Consider the following 20,733-nt stretch of genomic DNA (forward strand, 5'->3'; position numbering starts at 1 on the left):
GCGGGGGCGGGCACAGCCGGCGCGGCGCTCCCTGCCGCAGGGGTCCCGCCGCCGCCGCCCCACTCGCTTCTCACGGTCCGCGGCGGACCGGTCCGGCCCCTTCGCAGCCGCAGGCCGCCCGCCGCCGCGCTCTCCCGGTGCTCCCCACGTGCCACTGCCGCCGCCATGGGCGTGCTGCCGGTGCCGGCGGAGGTGCGCGCCATTCTGCTGGACATCGAGGGCACCACCACCCCCATCGCCTTCGTCCAGGTAAGACGCGGCGGGGCGGGCGGCAGCGGACTCCGCACGCGGCCGAGACCCCCGTTAGTATCGCCGTTATTATCGTGACCCACCCCCACCCCTGGCAGGCCGGACAGATTTCGGTGGCTGCAGGTGCCCTTCGCGGGCACGGCCCCGGCCCCGCTGCGGGGGGGCAGCGCGTCTCCCGGGGCTGCAGCCTGGCGGAGGGCAGGCCTGAGTCCCATCAGAAGTGTAAAGCCGTGACACGGTTTCTGTGTTTTTCTGAATAATGCTCACAAGAAATACATCTCATGTCGCCTGCCTCTTTGGGGGGCAGGGGAACAGGGAACTGTTCAGATCCAGGGCGGTTCAGTAAATGATTTTTTTCCACGGATGTAGGGCAGTTGGGGTGCTCTCAGCCTCATTCAGGAAAAGCCCTCAAGCATCACCGTTGTGGAGATGGCTGGGAGCAGCAGCATCTCACCCAAGTCTGCGGAGAGCATGGCCTGCTGTCTCAGGGTTATCCGCTGCCTTTTCGCTTCAGCAGGGTGGTACGGTCAGGTGCCTCCAGTGTCACCAGAGACATATGCCCTTCCTCCAGCGTGCACAGGCCCAGTGCAGGGCGAGGGTAGCACAGAGTGCATATCAAGTGTACACGAGGAGGACTGTGCTAACAGCGAATGTGTACGAGTGGCGTCCATTGCCTAGAGGAAGGCTTAAGATTATTGAAAATATTGGTTTAGGTGCAGAAGTCGGGGGACTGGGAAGTCTGCGAGGCCGGCAGGAGGCATCGGGACAAACCCTGTAAATAGGCTAGATTTGCCAAATCTCCTGTGAAACAGCAGATTGTCACTGAACTTTGTGACAGTTTCCATAGACATTGAGAGGAAAATTGACCCTGGTCGCTTGAAATCCTACAACCGCTAATTACAGCATGCTACTTGGGTGTCTACTGATGGTAAAAATACCACCCTTTCTAGGTGGTAAACCCTTTTTCACGGGTTTAAACTTGCTGTGAGCCATTGCGAAGGCTTAGGAGGGCTGTCAAGCCGTGTTTGCTGATGGCTGTTTCTCCATCCTGCCAAGCTGCATTGCGGCAACCACATCTGGGGCTGGACGTCGCTGAGGAGCCTGGCCGTCCAGCAGTGCGGTGGGGTGATAGCGCCCATCTCCCCAACACCCATGGGAGATGGACAGAGCGATGGGAGCTGTGCACAGACAGGCTCAGGTCTCCTGCTAGCCAAGATAAGAGAAGTGGGTGAACTTACGAAGGTCAGTAACAGCCCCAGTTAAACCTATTCAAGAGTTTGCAGCCGCCAACTTCTGTTGAAAGCTGAAGCCTTAGCAATGAAGGTATTTCCTTGCAGGATGCAAGGAGTCTTTCTTCCACACAAACTCATGGCCTTTTAAACTTAGTACATTATTGCCTGGGAGCACTCCTGACATCCATAAATCGTCTGTCCCACTGGCTGTCCACGACTCCAGCTGTCACGTGGGTGTCCTCTCTTGCACCACAGACCAATGCATTTGCCAATGAGCCAAGGCTTTTGCCCTTTAAAAATCCAGTGAGTCACGGAATACACTGAGCTTTTGGAGCCTGGTTGGAAGTTTTTCTTTGCCAGCACAAGAGCATGAAACACTGCTTTTGGAAAGCAAAAACTTTTGACATCCAAGTTGTAAGGGAAGTTAAACCAAGTCAGCAGGTCAGTTGCATTTCCCAGTGGACACTCTTTAATTTCCTCCATGATGTAAAAGATAGTTTGAAAGCAACTAAGCTCAAGTAAAGGAAATGAGAGAGTAACTGGGGGTATTACAAGGCTGTTGATTTCCCTAGACAAGTTCGTGGTAATTTTCTAGGCATTTAAGAGATTTTCCTTTCCCCTAAATTTACATTGTTTTTAAAATATACAACATGGAAAATGCAATATCAGAGTAATAGAAAATCCTGCAGTTCTGCCACCACATCATGCTCTCAGGGCTGCCATTTTCTTAATTCAGTAACAAGTCAAAGGTGATGTACCATGAGGAGAAAAATATCACTGGCCATTTTTTGAGGAGAGTTGAGCTCAGGTTAGTTTCTTCATTCTCTCTCTTTCCCCATTCCAAATTTTTCCCAGTTAGGAAAAGCTCAGTTCTGTACCCGAAGGAAGGAGCTCCCTGCCCTTCCCCTTGTCCTGAGGCTCTTCCTGCACCCAGAGATGCCATAGCAGCTGCTTGTGGCTTCTCAGCTGTGAAACATCACTAATGAGAGCAATTTGTAATTATTTCTGGTTGCCCTTGGGATCTCTGGGTAAGCTTGTAATTCTCCTGTAGCACTTTTCCCTAACCCCATTTCATTTCATTTGCAAGACTGTCCTATGGAGCTCAGTGTCACTGGACTAGACTTTTCTTTTCAAAAAGGTCCTCTAGCTCTGATGAGAAGTTGAGATGTGTTTTCAGAATGACCTTCATTAGGACAAGCGCCCCATTAAAAACAGGGTTGTATAACTTGTCAGTTCAGGGTACATACACAGTCAGCTTTGTACTCTTCAGCTGATGGGAACCTGGGGGCATGTTTGCCATCTGAGACATTTTTTGGCAAGCCAGGAAGAGTTATCACCCACCTTTCCATCCTGGGATTTAAAAGCTGCAGCTACATAGGCATTTGTGCAAAAAATCCTCCTGCACTTATCTTGGCCCAGGGTTGGCTCTAGCCTGCGACCGGGTAGACACCCTTGGCAGGCAGTTTCACAAGCTGCAGTACTGTAGGGGAAACTCGAGCAGGAAAAATGACCGTACACACCAGCACGTGCAAATGGTTGCTTTAGAAGCAGGTCGGCCTTGCCTCTGCCAGGTTGAAGGAGCTGCCTGTTTTTCTTGTGTGTTGCCAGGAGACCTTGTTCCCCTACATCAAAGACAACGTGAAGGAGTATCTGCATGCTCACTGGGGGGAGGAGGAGTGCCAGCAGGACGTCAGACTTCTGAGGAAACAGGTTAAGTAACGGAGCTACACTGTGTCTCTCCAGGTTTTCATGGCATGCCTGAGACTTCAGGTCACTCGGACTCCCCCAGTCACCCAACATGAGCCCATACCTCTCTTTGCCCCCCAACGAAGACTGGTTGCCTCGATGGGCTGATTCTTAACCCCCAAAGCCTGGGGTTGTGCTTGGGGAAGGGTGGTGCTTGGTAGGCAGCAGCTCAGCTGCTTCCCTCAGCTCACTTCGGTCTTCACGGCCCCTGAGCGGTCATCAAACCATGGCCTTTCAGCTTCGTGCCTGCACTGTGCCCTTCTCTTGCTGAATCTGATGCCTGCGGCTTCCAGGTGCCTGTTTGGGAGGCAGCATGAAGGGATGGCAGAGCACTTGTCCCAACACAGGGCAGCATATCCTGCCTCTGTACAGGGACACGGCATCAATTTGAGACCTGTGGCTGGCTAAAGCCAACAGATGCATTTGCTGCTTTGCTTTAATTTCACTAATTAAATACTTAAGCAAGTATCATTCTCATTACAGTATTTGCAATACAGCTACAGTAGTGCTAATTGTTTGGTTTAGAAAGTACAATCCAAGCAAGTGTTTCTAGACACTGCTGAAGTCTGAATTTCCCATTGAGAAAAGCATTCAGACAATGTTGTAACCCTTCACATGAAGAGCAGTTCAAGCTGTGTCCTGCACAGAGGTGTGCTGATGCAGTTGTTAGACCCCTTTACTAAACTGAGATGTTGAGACCACTCCACCTCTTCCCTCACCTTCAGGCTCAGGAGGACTCTAGCTTGGAAGGGGCTGTGCCGATACCTTTGGAGAGTGGAAGCGGGGTAGAAGAACTGGAGTGGGTCATCCAGGCGGTTGCAGACAACGTGCACTGGCAGATGTCTCTGGACAGGAAGACCACAGCACTGAAGCAGCTGCAGGGTCACATGTGGAGGGCAGCCTATGCAACCGGGCACGTGAAAGGAGAGTGAGTAATTGTGTGGCCGTTTCCCTGGGGCAGGTATGGGGTACATCTTACCTAGACATCTTTTAGCAGAATAGCTGCATAAGCTATTCCTGGAAACAGCCCCACATACAAATGCAAATGTCAGTGGAGAAGCCTATGCATTTACATTCAGTTGTAGCTTAAGCCGGGCCACTGGTGTTGTGGAACCAACTGCAGACAGTTCATTTCAAACTTGATCATGCAGTAACACACAACTCCATTGAGCTTGATCTTTGGATCTAGGAAACCAAAAGCTTACAGTAACCTCAGGACTGACCAGGTTGTCTCAGTCCTCACTGGGAAGATGACAGGTGGGTGAGGGTGTTTCTCCTTAAGGAATAATCGACAAGTACATCTGGGGAACAGCCAGTTCTCCAGTCACCTGGGCAGGGTCCACAAAGGAGACAGAATCTGAGAAACAGAACAAGGTAATGGAGGTGTGACATGGAACAATTCTGCTCCCATGACCAGCAGAATATTCATCTGGGATGACTATCTTCTATATTAAAAATTCAGAAAATGTCTCAATATTGCTTTACCAAGAGACTGAGGCATAAGTATAAACCTCTTACAGTTCCCATCTTGCGTTTTTTATCCCTGAATTTTGCTCACATTTTAGAACAAGCCTAAGCAAGCCAGGGTTGCCAGGTCAAGTACTTTCAGTTGTTTCCTCCTACTTTGTCTCTTACCTGAGCATTTCCTGCCTTTCCACTTCTGTTTGTCTTCAGGCTCCTCTTTAGGTTTCAGCCAGGACACAAGGGTCTGTAAGTGCAGACAACTGGAGTTAAGCCTGATCTTCTCATTTAGGTTGAGAGATCCTTTGTTGAACTATGCATTTCAAGTTCCTAAGGAAGTAAAACAAACTCTTAAGTTCACAAAGTGTTTTGCCAAAGGAAGAATAAGGAAGAAGGAAAAGAGCTCACAGAAAAATGTAAACATCCACCAGAGAAAGCAACAAAACAAAAAAAGCAAGTCAAGAGGGACAGCCTTCTTGTTGCTTTTCTTTTTAAAAACAGGGCTAATTGTCTAATAGTGGCCCAAAACCTGTGGAGCTAGCCTTGCTGCTTGGCAAGGATCTCATCCAAAGAATGAGATCTCTAAAGTCTCCCCCTCACTCAACTGTATCTGGCACATCAGTGTCTGAAATCCAGGCACTGAACTCAGCATGTGAAAACATGAGGGTGCCTAGGAGTTTCTACAGGTGCCATGCAACCTCAAAATATTTTCAGCTGACACCAGAGGCATTTAGTAACTATGAAAAAAATAACTTTTTTTTTATATATGTACATAACATATCAAGGCCCTGAGCAGATGGCCAAGAAATTGGAGATGAAGAAAGGGCTAGCTGATTGCTACAAGTCTGCAAAACTCAGTCCAACACCTCCTTTTGCATCTATTTGGAGTTAGTTTTCTTCAGGTGATCAGGTGCTCATATCCTCTTTTTCTGCGCAGTACCTTTGGGCCCTGGCCCAAGTGGCCACACATTGCTGTGTAGTGCAGGTGGGAAGCCAGGGACTCATCTGGCCCATGGGCAGTACTGTACAACTTGACCAAGTCACTGAATAGAGTAGCTCTGACCTCAGGCCATTAGGGGACACTCCTTTCCAGAGTTGTCATCTGGCTTCAGTTTGTAACAGTGCTCATTTAGCTCCTGCAGCTGTGACTTCCTCTCAGTTCCTCCCTACTCATGGTCATAGCCTGAACCTGTGGGATGGGTTTGACCCACATTTATGCAGCTTATGGCTATAGCTCTTACCAACAGGGAAGCATTTGTAGCTTTGCAAGGCAGGTGGGACTCAGGATGCAAGAGCCTGTCTTCTCTGTCCTCCCCCCCCTTATTCCACCCCCAAAGAGAAAAGTGTTGGGATGCCATTTTCCCCAACCTTTCCTCCCCTCTCCAAATTGAAGGGGCTGGAGAAACTCCTGCCAAATGTATGGAACAGCTCATCAGAGCTGCTGTCTGCATAGCAGTCAATGAGGTGCTCAGCTGGCTGGAGCTAAGAATGTATCACCTGCTGCTGAAATATCCCCAGCTGCAGAAGCCCGGAACAGCGCAAGAATGAAGTCCTCTTGCAAACTAATGGGACAGTTGTCACGGTGCCTGGCTAAAGGTGTCCTTCCAGATGCCTCTGGGTTTGCCCTTACTTGCTGCCCTGTTTTGCTCCAGAATCTTCGAGGACGTGGTTCCAGCCATCCGGAAGTGGCGGGAAGCGGGGATGAAGGTCTATATCTACTCCTCAGGCAGCATTGAAGCCCAGAAGCTTCTGTTTGGATACTCTACAGAAGGTGATATCCTAGAGGTAGATAACCTTATCACCTTCCTTACAGCTTCTCCCTCTGCAGAGCACTTCACAACTGCCCTTGCCCTAACATTTCATGAATGGAGTCTGGGACAGGAAGGTGGAGCAGTGGGTTTGACCTGTGGGAGTTAGGCTCAGCCAGCTGAGAATGCTAGCTTGGCTGCATTGCATTCTACCCCATTACTGTGGTAGAAAGGAAAGGGGATGTCTTGGTCAGGAGCGAGGTTTAGCTCTGCTCTTCAGGTGACACTCAACAACTGCCTTTGCTTTTCTCTGTCTTTCAGCTCTTTGATGGCCACTTTGATACCAAAATAGGCCCTAAGGTAGAAAGTGAGAGCTACAGAAGGATTGCGGCCAGTATTGGGTGTGCCACCAACAACATCCTCTTCCTGACAGATGTCCCTCGAGGTAGGTGGCCTGCCAGTCCTGCTGGCTCTCGCCTGTGCAAGGGAGGCACGTGCTGTTTAAACGCATGCTGCTGACTTGTCACAAGCACCCCAGAAATGCTGCAGACCACCTTGCTTTGGTGGCATCCCCCTAGCTGCTGCTATGCTCCTTCCTTACACATCCAAGTTCTCATAGAGCAGTGAGGTATCTGTGAGCAGCACTGCTTCATTTTGGCAAGTGAAGTAGCTGGCGTGCCTCATTTACAAACGAGGCCATTGGTTTTTGTGACCCATGCTCAGGGGGACAGACGATATCTACTGTGCTGCTACATGGCATGCACAGTGGCTGGTTCTTTGTGCCACCTACTGTTGTGTTCAGGAGCAGGAAAACATTGCTTCCTGGTCGCCAGGACTTGACACCTGTAAAGCCAGGCTCAGGAAGCTAATTTAATTTCCTGCCTTTGCTGGAAACGTCTTTATGGCAGAAACAGCACTGCATTGTGATCTCAGTCTAAGCCAGCTCAGTCCCGGGCAGTTAGCCCTTACCTCCTCCCCAGCCGTGGCAGCAGAGTTGGTGGAAATGTGCAGTTACCTTCTGTTCCCTGTATTGTCTTCCTGTGGCCTCTTGCTGTGCTCGGGGAGTGAAGAAAGCTTGTGAGAAGTAACTCCCAGCAGGAGACAGCCAGCTCCCGTCCACTTGTGTTACACAGCAGCCACAATCATCCATAGCAGGTCTGCCAGGAGCTCATCCTTCTCTAGAACCCTGCAGCGCCACATGTAAACGCTGCTCTCCCAGTCTCAACCTTTAAAAGCACTTCAGTGTTCTGTGGCATCTTCAAGCCTTAAAGACCCTCATGTGGAGAAGTTGGTAAGCACATCTCATCTCCACTCTCCCCAACTCTGTTTCAGAAGCCAAGGCAGCCGAGGAAGCGGATATTCACGTGGCTGTGGTGATCAGACCAGGCAACGCAGGACTGATGGACGATGAGAAATCGTATTACAGCCTCATCTCATCTTTCACTGAACTTTTCCTGCCTTCCTCCACTTAGGGATAGCAGTGCACACACAAAAGACTGTGCTTCACCTGAATTGTTCTTGTGTAATGTTAGGTAATTTTGTCCATAATCAGAATTTAAAACCAAACCCACATCACGTCTTGCAACCGCAACTAGTGCAGGCAGGTATGGATGGGGAGTATGGTGTGGGGTCCCTTGTGCAGTAGCACAGAGGCCTGCAGCAGCCAGCTGGAACTGGGAACAGGGAGAGGAGCAGCACCCATGAGCTCTGCTGTTCCTCCCCTTTGCCAGCTAGCAGTTAGCTCAGGGGATGTTTCATTCAGACTCACCCATTGAAATCTGGTGCTGAGATGCCCCACCATAAGCTCCATCATTTTTAGAGACTACAAACAAAGTGTATGTCCTCCTGTCCCAGAAGGTCCTCCGGGAACCATAAGGGGATATGAGCTTCTCCCTGCAGACAGTGTTGCTGGCTAAGTCAAAACTTTCAAAATTAGGGGGGTTAGGAAGCCTAAAGGAAAGTGCCAGATGTGGGCTGTAATACATTAAGTTTGGGCTGTCACAGAAAACGCCAGCCCTTGCTGCAGGCAAGCTCTTTAGACCAGGAACAACTTAAATCTTGGCTACATCCACAGCAGGTCTAGGTACAAAACGGTACAGCCTGCATATGGAAGCTGCTTAGAGCTACATGGCCAGCCTACCAGAATGAAGCAGAGTATATATAAATACAGCTTTAAAAATTAAATTCTAGACCCACCTCACTGCTGCATGGTGGTGCTGGGCTATGGGATCCATGTGACTGAACACCAAAGTTAGCTTGACTGTGTTTCTGAAGTATCTCCTTCAGCACTTACCCATGGAGCTCCTTCTCAGCAGTCAACATCACCCTTTCACGCATTCATAGTACTGGTCAGCTGTGAGCAAACCCTGACAAACAACTGCTCCTGAGGGACACATCCTGCTGCATTTAATGAGAATTAAAAACCTGACCTTTTCATGCACCCTATCTAAACTGTGCCAATTTATATCAGATAGTCATGGAGTTTTTCCTAATGTAGTAAATAAAAACACAATGTTGCTTTCATTGTGTTCACTCCATCCCGGTATTTAGCCTTCCTGTCTATCACCAGTGCCTAAAGGCAAATCTGCAAATCTCTTTTTTTTAAAATCTGTGAACACTTTGTTTTCCTGCTTAGCCCTCACCAGTCCTTTCTAAGGCAGACAACCTCCCCGACCATCTTGCAATTTCAGTCGGGGTGCAGGAGTGCGAGCCACAGCTAGATTATACCTAGTAATAGTGAAGGCAGAGGCACTCTGAAACCCCAGTTATCTGCTGCTGACACTTCATGCATGGTTGTCACTTGCTACTTGCTCATTTCTGCATAGCTGCGCTTGAGCTTGCTGTCATGGATGGCCAAAATAGAACACTAATGGGCACGTTGCCTTCCTGAGCTCTAATCTACACCTACAGCTGTTGCTGTTGAGGGAGGCTGCTGTGTAGAGAACAAGCAAGAGAGGCATTTTGGAAGGAAACCACATCATGCCAGCACTGCCCTTCTACAACTTCAGTGGTAGCAGCTAAGGCTGTGAGGCAGCTAGTCTGGATGCCTTTCTGGGCTGTGTAATGAGTGTGATCCTCCTCCTAGAAAGCCTGCTAATTAGCACTGTTACAATAAGTGTATCTGCATGGCTCAATAGTCCCTGTCTTCGTTAAGTGTTAATTTTAACCATGACATTGTAAATACTCACCTTTTGTTTTGCTTTTGCCATCAGGAAGCTATGCATGGGGTAGGGGACAAAAATATAAATCACTTTCTCCATAAAAGCACTTTATTTAGTGTTTGTGTTTCAGTGTATATCAGTTGTCATTTAGTTGTACTGAAATGCGCTGTTAGAAATATTCTAAGAAATGTACAGAGTTACCAACAAAAACCTGAAGTTCAGTTTGGATTGCATATAGAAAAAAGGAGGGGGGGGATCACAAACATCATCTTTTTTTCCTTTGATAAAATTACAAAATATAAAATGATAAACTGAAAGTATTAATTGATTTTAAAATTGGACTATTTACAATAAAACACCCTTAAAACAAATTGCTATTTTTTGCTCCATATGCATTGAGTGTGTGTGCCTGTGCAAGAGGATACCCACCTGCAACTTCTCCAGGCTGTTCCCTCCTGCCCTTGCCCAAGAGGAGCTCCCAAGATGGGCTGCTGGGGAGCCCAGCACCTTACGCTGCTGTGCCCTTGGGCCACCCTGGGGAGCCCTCAGCACGTCCGCCACTAGTGACACAGCTACAAGGAGGAGGCCTTCAGCAGTCCAGTGACAACCCTCTGTTGACTGGAGAAGCTCTGGATTTATAACAGCTGCCTGAGAACAAATTTTGGCCCACAGAAGATAAAGGAAAGGGCTGGCTTGAAAGCCTTCCACTTGCACTAGTTTTGACCAAAGTTTTTCTCAACTGTTTCTCCTTTCAGGAGAGACCTCTGACTGTTGCAGAAGACTGAGTGCCCTCGTGCCTTTTCCCTCTCTGTCAGAAATGCCACAGTGCGGTACAAGATCCCCTTCCAATGCCTTTTGCCACCATTTTAATTTCTGCTTATTTTCCTGCAGCTCAGACAAGATGCAAACCTAAGATGAGCCTGACTGATGGAGGAAAACAGGAGCCATGTTCATGAGAAGCAATTCCCATCTCTCCCCTGCCCAGCCAATACAGCAGCCTTCCCAAAATCAGGTTTTCAAACAGAAGCTCCTGCTTTTTCTTTGAGAACAGACCTTCTGTTTGAAAACCTCCCTTCAGGGAGGGAGAAGCTCTGCTGGTTTTGCCATTCCCTTCCTGTACCTCTAGCCCTCAGGCCACATCACCCAACCTCTGGGGCAGAATTGCCTCCCTGCACCTTGGAAGCCCACTTAAGCCTGTGGCAGACTCCGCTTAGGACAAGTGGTCACACAGAGGGATCCAGAGCCCAGGCCTAGTATCAGTGTGTCTGAAGTTTGACTTCTAAGTGCAGAAGGAGCAAAACCAAACCCTGTGCCCAGAACCAGCTGCAACAGTTCTGTTCTCATTGCAGGTGAGCCCAGCATCTCTAACACAATGTTCTCGCCCTCAGTGAACAGAAACAAAAAGCTTTTGAAATATTACACATGATATGTGGTGGAAGCACTACACACTTACAAAAAGCAGCCTTTTCTGGGTCATCTTCAGAGCACACAGGTATTCCCATCTTAATTCAGCACCTTGCTACCACCAGTCCCCATCGTTGAGTCTGAAACATGAAGCCGAGCACAGCACCTCACTCTGCTATCTCCTCTGGCCTGGGATGGTCTGCCCAGCTACAAGGCAGCACCGGCCAAGTCTCGCTTCCTGATCACAGCGCAGTTTCTCCCAATTTTGGCTTTTCCCTCAGTTGCTTTCCAGGCTAGAGGAAATGCCTGCCTGCTCGCCATAAAAGCCAGTCAGTTGGAGTCTTCCACTGCATGACTGCAAGTCCAGAAGAAATAGCTGCTCTTTCTCACCCTACCAAGTTACACCAGTTGACAGCAAAAAAAAACAATGCAAGAAATACAAAAGATGCGACTCCTGAAGACTCTTGGTGGCCTGGAGAAGTCCGTTTCATTCATCTCCTCCTCTGCAGAACAGGCTGAGGAGTGCCTGTGTCAGAGGGGCATCACGAGGACTGGCTGTTGAATGTTTTGAACAAGAGGAGTGTGACAGAGCCACTCAGAAAGAGTCACTGGCAGCACAAACTAAACAGCTTGTGCTTTCTCAATGCTGCTGCTGAGAAGGATCCAGTCCTCTTCCAGCAGACAGCTATTTCTGTTTGACTCTTAATGAGACAGCCACCCTCAGAGCCCTTTGGCAATATGATCATGATTGCACATGAAAACAAACTCATCAAAAAAGTATAAATGAGGTCATGTTTAATCCATGAGACTGCACTTTCCCCCATCCCCCTTTGCCAGAGGACAGGCTACACCTGATCGGTCTGATACTCAGAGGCTTCTGATAAGCTTTCAGAAAAGCTCAGAAAGTTTTCCTGGTACTCAGAGCAAACGATCTCAAATCTGTAGTGCCTGAACTCCACTGCAAAGGTGCCAAAGTAGCACAGGAAGCACATCACCAGGCCCCACTGGATCCTGGAAGCGTGCATGTGGATGCCCTGTGCCATGAGGATGAAATCTGGAAGAGGAAAGTCAAGGAGAACTAGTAGGAGCAGAGACTGACCAGGATGAGAGAAAGCCGACAGGGAAGGGGAGGGAAGACAATAAAATCTTAACAATCAAAGTCACCCGGATGACAGTCAGCCCAGCCAGCCATCATCAGGAGAGAGTGAATGTGGTGCCAGAGATGGAAGGGATGTCAGGAGTCCTACAATGCACACGGAGTGCAGCAGCTCTCCCATACGGACTAGGGCTTCCTGATCCCAATTTAGGCTGATAAACATTTACAGAGGGAAAGACTTCAGCGCAGAGAAGTCAATGACTTGCTTGAACATCTAACTAGCCAGTGACAGAGGCAGCAAGCTGGGGATCTGGCTGTGGGCCCTTACCTGCCAGGAGTCTGCCAGCGGGAACTGGATCAGATCTCTGCACCACAGGCAATGGGAACGCCTTTCAACCTACACTGTGCAGTCTTTAATTCTCTTTAGATCACCCGCAAAATCATCCCTTTCTGTGAAACCTGGAAGCATCAGTCTACACAGTATGGCATGTTATACTGAAAGGAAAAAAAAAAATTGTCAGAGCCAGAAACTGTCCTCCAGGCTCATGTACCCATGTGTACCAATACCACGTATTGCCTGGCATCAATGTCTCACTGCTGCACCTCAGGTTGTGTTAGAGTACTCCATAAAAACAATTCTCAGCTCCCCTAAAGCAGAGGACATCTTCCTGAGCTGGGCACATACCCTGGCCCAACATACATCTGCTCTAAACCTACTGGCTCTCCTGTCTCTCAGGATTTCCTCTGCACTCCAAGAATGCAGGATCGCATCTTCACAGGTTAAACAAACAAAGCAGCCGCCCCTCCCATGCTTTAACTGCACAAAGCAGGTAATCAGAGACCTTTGATCTTGGGCTTAGTGTAAGCAACCAAAGCTTCGTTTCAGCAAACAGCATTCTGTGTCTGGCTTTAAGGATCTCCTACTTTCCCTGTAGTTCAAGGCACAAGCTGCATGGGATGGGGAGCCAGACCCGAGCCTTTGCAAAGCCAGTGGCGGGTGGAGGGGGAACGGGACTCCTGCCTCAGCCTGCCCCCCCTCCATAGAGCACCCAAGGCCTTCAGTGCCCACCTAGGGCTGGGGAGGGTTGGGCTGGGAGCACCCAGCATGTCAGTACAGGAGCAGCTATGCCCTGGCTTACTATGCTACTACTGCTCCCAACCTGGCAGAACCCTCCAAAAACAGCAGTGCAGCAGGAGCCTGGCCCAGCTCCTTGCATGCAGCCCTACCCCAGACACACCCTGGGGGAGCTATGTGCTTGGGGCACGGGGAGGAGGGGAGCACCACAAGAACCAGGCAAACTCCCACGTTACATACACCAAAGCGTGATGCTCAGCTACGAAATTTTCCAAGGAAGCTTAAGAGGCAACAGATGGTACATCTTCACACCAATCTATTACCTCTGGATGTAACCAGAGTGATAGAATCAGTTGACCATAAACATGAACGGTGCTGCTATGTTCCTGGTACAGCCCTACCCACCTGGACATTAGGTCTGGGAACAGAGGGTCTAGTCTCTAAGTAACCATTAATGTTAAACAATAGTGGTGGAGGGGGATTTTTAAAAGAAATAGCATTATAGTACCTATCTATTGTGTAAATTAACTGAAGCAGAGAGTCTTGCATCTCCATACAAAGGGGTTAGTTTTTAATAGGGGCTAGAAGTTGCCTAGAATCGGTCAAGATGACCCTGCTGTGTGGATGGGAGCCAGAAGAGAACTGAGTTTGCACAGAAACAAAAGTCAATCAACAAACACTGTGATGAAGAGGATGAGCCTTCATCTTGGGATCCCCGACGATCACCACTAGGAGGCACTGCGCAAGCGCAGCTGGGAGGATTATATGGAAATGACTTCTTGGAACTGATTTTAATATGAAAGGGGTAAGTTATGTAACCGAATGAATACATATATTTTTGATCTATATAAACTGCACGGAAAAGGTATGAGGTATGCATGTTCGGTGAAATTATCCCCCGTGCATCCAGTGCTGCAATAAAGAATGCCTGCCTTTTAACACTACTTTGGTGTTATGAGGTTTTATTCCCGGATTTTCGGTGACATGGACACTGGCTGAAATGTTCAAAACAGCCAAGTGACTAAGGAATTATTTTAAAAACAGGCTGTTCCCCAAAAACGCAGATTAGCTCATTCCTTGCCATTTATTGTTGCCTTCTTGCTTATTCCAGCACTAACATTGATGCAACTGTGCAGTGAATGGATCTACACTAAACACACACCCAGGGCACATGAACGCTGGTGCGAACAGGGGGGCTGCAGCGGGGCTGACAGGCCCAAGATGGAGAGAAAGCCACATGTACATCCAAGTCTGAGTAACCACAGACCCCACAGCCCAAATCCCATTTGTATCACATAATCTTACCTGAAGTCCACATGACCCAGCAGCTCCTGACTGTGATAATCATTTTAAAAGGCAGAACTGGATGTAGTGCCCTGGAGCATTTCAACAAACACATCAAAATTTTCTCATCTTCAGAAACCCTATTTCTTCCTTTGTTCTTCTGAGAATTCTTATCAATATTTTGCATAACCTTAAATGCTGCTTTGTAGGTAAGCCCTGGTGCCATTAAATAGCATTAGATACTAGTCAATACTGTAGCCACTTTGGATATCACTAAAGTTTTAGAAACATTTGTGAAGGAAGTGAGCCCATCTGTGAAGGAGTGCATCCTGGTAAAACACAAGCAGCAAAATGAGCCAATCATAGGATCATGCCATGAAGACAAGCTGAGCAGCATTCTTAAATGCTTTGAGATCCTAGGACAGATGTCAGAAGTGCCCATGTTCCCTGCTGCAGAGAGTGTCGGACATGTATGATACCTGGCTTCCCAGGCAGCAGGACAAAAGGATACAGAGCACCACACAGAGGGTGATGCTGGCTGACAGGGCAACTCGTGGAATCCCGACTTTCCGTCCCTCATTCTTCAGGTTGATCTTGAGGGTGAGGGCAGACTGGATCCAGCATGCCAAGGTCCCAAAGCCAAAGGTCAGTGATGTGCCCACATTGTGGATCTCTTCATCATTGGAAAGCTAGGAACAAACCAAATGGTGATTGTCTGGGTGCAACAGGAATGATCTGCCAGCTACTTGGATTGCTGCTGTGGTGGGACACAGGAGAGTGGGAATCACTGGGGTGTGAGACAGAGATGCTGTATCATTTCTTCTGGCACAGGTGTAAGGTGTGACATAACCAAGATGAGCTGACAGCTGTCACAGTCAACCAGATCTTCTGCCCAAAGACCAAGCACAGTGGAAAATGCAGTTGCTTGGAGACTGCCTCCACAGTTCCCTGACAAGACTCACCAACGAAGAGCTCAAAAATAATGGCTTACTGTGATGACCAGGGCAGGCAACGACAACCCACTGGGGACTTGTACAGCCCCCTGCAATGGAAGCAAACCGTGCAATCTTCAGTGCCAGCTGCATGGAGGAGTGCTGCCTGGGGCAGAGGATAGCCAGAGCCCTGACACCTCCACTGAGCTAGCACAGGCCAAAACACAGACGCACGCTCCTGGTTTGGTAAGCTTCTCCCACGAAATAGCTTGACTGCCTGTTCCCTCTCCTACCCATCATCAACCACTGGGGCCTATCAAATAGACGCAATCTATAAGATAACAGTCTAGTTACTGTGCCTCCAGTGATGTCTCCCCTCTTGTCCCTACCTTGAGTTTTTTTTCAAGGGTATGTCCAAATCATAGTACAGGCAAAAATGGCATTGACCTGCCTTTCCCAAGGCAGCCTCCACTGCAAGGGACTCACAGCCATAATGTCCCTCTAACACACACAATCTGTAATTTTCCAGAAATAGGATTTAATGCCACATTCAGCTTAGCAGTCAGGCAGGGAGGGAGAAGCACGGACTAAGGTCTTACTACCACATGCTTTCATGGTTTGGCAAAAGATCTAAGCAAGGATACAGGTAACTAAGAAGGAGTGGATAATTAGTTCAGAATTTATAATTGGGCATCATTCAAAGTATCCACTTTTAAATAACCATCATTGCTCTGAGGAGCAAAAAAAGGAAGGAGAGGTTGAAACTGCTTCCTAGTGCCTGCTCTGTACTAGAAATACTCTTCTGACACCTAGACAAGGCTGTTACAAAAGTCTCATAGCTCCTAGCTGGGAAGATCTTGCGAAAAAACAAGACTCCAAGTTTTTCACTTGTGCTGTGGAGTCCAAACCACTCAAATTATCTCACATTTCATTAAAAAAAAAAAAAAAAAAAAAAAAAAGGACAACTGTAAAGAACACACAGTTCCTGCAATTTCTGCACAACCCAAACAGAAAAGCCAGGAAAGAAGCCACCCTACACTGACTTTTCTCAGTTTCTGTCATTACTGGGGATCACTACTTGCACTCCAGTGAGAGGCAGAGCATCAGAGACAGCAAAGGGAGGGTGAAACCCAAGTGCCACTGACTCTAATGCCTTCATTTTCTCTGCAGACCTAACATACATTCCTGATCACAGCAGACACCCAACCCTACAGAGCAATGTGGTGGCACTGACAGCTTGTTTGTTTGTATAATGTTGCAGAACAGATGGAGAATCTGAGGGACCTCATCCAGGCATCCATCACATTAGGACAAGTCATAGACCTCCTCTGCTGTGTCCCTCTCGTGACCAGCCTGAGGACAAGCAGGAGACAGATTTAAACAACATACATTATAAACGAAGGACACTGGTCTGCTAAATCTGTATGGGCAGCTGTGCATCTGTTCGCACAAATGCGTACATAAACTTTCAGCTCAATCATTTTACCCAGGACCATCTGTGCCAACATCCCTGGCTCAAGAGATTCAACGGGTTCCCTGCTCTGGCTCTCGGCAGGTCAAGTGTAAGCATGCAGGTGCAAATCCTGCTGGCAATATATGAAAAATGATTGTGGCCCTTCATCTCAGCATGTCGCTGGAGCCATGTAAGTGGCAGACAGAGGTGACAGAGCAGGTACAAGGAGGGCTGGGGTACAGCCAGACACGTTATCTCCTGAGCTCACATCACAGGTAGTTCAAAGGCCTAAGCAGATCTGCTAGAAAAGCAGGAACCTCACAGCACAGACACAGTGGTCCAAGCCTGGAGTGCAGTACCTGAAAGTTGCCGAGTAGGGTCATCCCAAAAGAAGCCAAGCATAATGCCACCAGGCCACTGACGTTCAGCCAAGGGTTTAGCACCTTCGGCTTCAGCTGAATGAAGCGCAGAACGGCCACAACAAGCGCTGAGAAGGAAACAGAATGCAAGGTGTGTCATTAGGTAGAACATGCTGCAGTAACCACGTGGCTGGGAGCTCATGGACCCCTCACTCTCTCTTCACCCTGAGGGCAGAGCTCACACCGCAGGCCAGCTAGCTTAGTGCTTCTGCATGGCCCCCTCCTGCTTAGTCATGGATGAGACTAAGCACAGGAAGCATTCCTCTTGCAATCCAGTTACGCTGAGCTCCCACAATTCCTTTCCTCATGATGTTTTGTCTAGGAGCTGGGTTGCAAGTTTTCAGAGGGAAAGAAGATCACTTTCCTATTTGCCTGTGAAGCTCACAGCACATAGTCTATCACACACCATGCATTCACATTGTGGCAGCTGGGCTTGCATCAAGTTTCACGCCACTCATGAGCACTGAGTAGTACTCTTGGAGGAGGTATGTCAAACCCCACCTGTATTAGAAAATGCATGAATGGCACATATGTATTTCTGCAGGTTTTGCCATAATGCCCACTCCTTCTCTGGAACAAGTTGCTGATGCCATGAACATAAGCCAAAATATTGCACTGATTTTCTGCAGAGTGGAAGAGCAGTCCTTCCAAGCTTACAATTAGCCCAAGCGCTATGATATGATATATCATATGATATGACATAACACCAAAAGATATTCACCTATATTCTTGCCCTCCCTAGGGAATGCTGCATGGAACAACACAGAAAACCAGGCAATCAGTTGGCCTGCAGACGGTATTCAAATCAGACCACTAAAAATCAATTTAGTTGAAAAGAGAAATTTGCTGGTTGCTGCCAAACACCTCTTTGTGCTTTTATGCTCAAACCAATAGCACGCAGGTCACATTGTTGTAAATCATCTGCATCAGCAAATTAGATCTATGTTTTCCACAAAACCCTTGGTATAACACCAAAAACATGGTTTAGAAAAGCAAGAGCACTGTAAGTGAAAAATATCTACTTTTATCCAAACTGCAAAAGACGTTTACTCTCTCACAATTTGCTCTAGTGAATCAATGCACTCCAAATCCTTGAAAACAAGACAACTTTGTTCCCCAAAAAAGAGAATTTCTGGTTTTCATCTCCAGGTAATTGTTTGGGACAGCCAGCCTGTGACTACTTGAGCTCACGTGCAGGAACTTTTTCATTTCTATTTCTACAGGACAGGATCCTGAAATTACGTGATCTTTTCCTAAAACATTGATGGGAATGACAAAGGGAATTAAAATGTCACCTTCCAGCATTATGTGCAAAACAATGGCATTTTCAATATTCAGTAATGCCTATGTTTCTAGCAGGTTTCTGTAGTTTCCTGTCCTATAGCAAGGGATTTGACACCACTAAGGTGACCAGAACTACAAGTTAAAAGCAGCTCTCAGAAGCATCCAACACAGCAGAGGAAAGCTTGGCTTTATCCACAAAAGAGAGAGAGAATAGAATATTTCAGTTGGAAGGGAACTACAACGATCATCTAGTCCAACTGCTTGACCAATTCAGGGCTGACCAAAAGTTAAAGAATACTATTTAGGGCATTGTCAAATGCCTCTTAAACACTGACAGGGATGGGGCATCGACCACCTTGCTAGGAAACCAGTTCCAGTGTTTGACCACCCTCTCTAGTAAAGAAATGCTTCCTAACATCCAGTCTAAACCTCCCCAGGTGCAGCTCTGCACCGCTTCCACGCGTCCCATCACTGGATACCTGGGAGAAGAGATCTGCACCTCTCTCTCCACTTCCCCTCCTCAGGAAGCTGTAGAGAGCAAGGAGGTCACCCCTCAGCCTCCTTTTCTCCAAACTAGACAAGCCCAGAGACCTCAGCTGCTCCTCACTGGACATATCTTAAAACTCTTCCATCAGCTTTCTTGCCCTCCTCTGGATGCGTTCAAGGACTTTCACATCCTTCTTAAATTGCAGAGCCCAGAACCGCACACACTATTCAAGGTGACACCGCACCAGTGCTGAATACAGTGGGATAGTCACCTCTTTTGACCAACTAGCTATGCTGTGTTTGATGCACCCCAGGATGAGGTTTGCCCTCTTGGCTGCCAGGGCATGCTGCTGACTCGTATGGAGCCTGCTGTCAACCAGCACCCCCAGATCACTTTCTGCAGGGCTGCTCTCCAGCCACTCCTCGCCCAGTTTATACTTGTGCCCGGTGTTACTCTACCCCAGGTGCAGAATCCAGCATTCTAACTTGTTACATTTCATCCCACTATTCATTGCCCGATGCTCCAATCAATCTAGATCCCTCTGCAAGGCTTCACATCCCTCAAGACGGTAAACAGCACCTCCCAGTTTGGTACCATCAGAAAACTTGCCAACGGTGCATTCAACTCCTGCATCCAGATCGTTGACAGAAATATTGAACAGAACAGGCCCTAGGACTGAGACCCAAGGAACACTGCTGGTGACCGGTTGCCAGCCCGATGTAGCCCCATTCACTACAACCCTTTGAGCTCTGCCCTTCAGCCACTTCTTCACTCAGAGCACTGTGTACATGCTCATCCCACAGCTGGACAACTTGTCCAGAAGGATGCTCTGAGGGACGGTATCAAAAGCCTTACTAAAATCCAGAAAAACTACATCCACCGCCTTCCCTTCATCCACGAGGCAAGTGACCTTACCGCAGAAGGATATCAAATTAGTTAAACAGGACTTTCCCTTTGTGAACCCATGTTGACTCTGCCTGGTGATTGCATTGTTCTTTACCTGCCTTTCAACAGTACCCAGTATGATCTTCTCCATAATTTTTCCAGGAGCTGAGGTTAGACTAACAGGTCTGTAGTTCCCTGAGCCTTCCCTCACACCCTTTTTGTAGACTGGAGTAACACTGTCTAGCTGTCTAGCTTCCAGTCAGCAGGGACCTCCCCAGACTCCCAAGACCTTTGGTAGATGATCGTGAGGGGTCCTGCTGTAACATCCGCTAGCTCCTTCAGTACTCTGAGACAAATCCCATCAGGCCCCAGAGTCTTCTGCACATTCAGCTGATACAGCTGGTCCCTTACAATTTCAGTGTTCACACATGGAAAGTCCCTCTTCCAGTACTCGTGGTCCTTCGACTCAGAGGATCGGGCAGCCCAAAGTCTATCAGTATTATTAAACACTGAGGCAAAAAAAGCATTGAATGCCTCCGCTTTATCTTAATCTCTGTTAGTCAGGTGACAGTCTTCTATAAGCAGCAGTCCAATGCTTTCTTTAGACATCCTCCTGCTATTGACACAGTTGAAGAACCCCTTCTTGTCATCTGAAACAACAGTGGCCAGTTTCAACTCTAATTGAGCCTTGGCCTTTTGTGTCTTCTCCCTGAATATACGAACCACAGCTCTGTGATCTTCCTGCAAAGCCTGATCTCGCTTCCAGAGATCATAAAATTTCTTTTTCCTCTTCAGCTCCAAGAGGAGGTCCCTGCTC

At 48.1% G+C, this 20,733-nt stretch overlaps 2 protein-coding genes across 6 annotated transcripts in view; one reads left to right on the forward strand and one right to left on the reverse strand.

The window, feature by feature from the left end:
• On the forward strand, positions 1-14,116 carry ENOPH1 (enolase-phosphatase 1). Of its 3 annotated transcripts, none has more exons than XM_075421163.1 (6): positions 1-249; positions 3,090-3,191; positions 3,953-4,155; positions 6,341-6,473; positions 6,758-6,881; positions 10,489-14,116. In XM_075421163.1, the coding sequence occupies exons 1-6, from the start codon at positions 166-168 to the stop codon at positions 10,551-10,553; spliced, it is 711 nt and encodes a 236-aa protein (XP_075277278.1). In that variant the 5' UTR covers positions 1-165; the 3' UTR covers positions 10,554-14,116. The 3 variants fall into 3 exon arrangements, with proteins under 3 accessions (XP_075277278.1, XP_075277277.1, XP_075277276.1); XM_075421162.1 differs by lacking the exon at positions 10,489-14,116 and adding an exon at positions 7,772-9,968; XM_075421161.1 differs by lacking the exon at positions 10,489-14,116 and adding an exon at positions 7,769-9,968 and having other exon boundaries at positions 5-249.
• The window catches only part of TMEM150C (transmembrane protein 150C), a 23,413-nt gene continuing 14,526 nt past the window's right edge, over positions 11,847-20,733 (reverse strand). For all 3 annotated transcript variants that reach the window (XM_075421167.1, XM_075421164.1, XM_075421165.1), the window contains exons 7-9: positions 17,201-17,328; positions 14,968-15,145; positions 11,847-12,055 (exon numbers count right to left, since the gene is read on the reverse strand). In XM_075421167.1, the coding sequence (XP_075277282.1) occupies positions 11,847-12,055; positions 14,968-15,145; positions 17,201-17,328 (515 nt within the window). The remainder of the gene's footprint in view (positions 12,056-14,967; positions 15,146-17,200; positions 17,329-20,733) is intronic.

Source organism: Opisthocomus hoazin, chromosome 5, assembly GCF_030867145.1.
Source record: "Opisthocomus hoazin isolate bOpiHoa1 chromosome 5, bOpiHoa1.hap1, whole genome shotgun sequence".
Classification (NCBI taxonomy): Eukaryota; Metazoa; Chordata; class Aves; order Opisthocomiformes; family Opisthocomidae; genus Opisthocomus; species Opisthocomus hoazin.

Coding starts and splice junctions, on each gene's coding strand:
- ENOPH1 (XM_075421161.1), top strand. CDS start 166: ATGGGCGTGCTGCCGGTGCCGGCGGAGGTGCGCGCCATTCTGCTGGAC. Junction 4,156..6,340: donor ACCGGGCACGTGAAAGGAGA/GTGAGTAATTGT, acceptor GTTTTGCTCCAG/AATCTTCGAGGACGTGGTTC. Junction 6,474..6,757: donor CAGAAGGTGATATCCTAGAG/GTAGATAACCTT, acceptor TCTGTCTTTCAG/CTCTTTGATGGCCACTTTGA.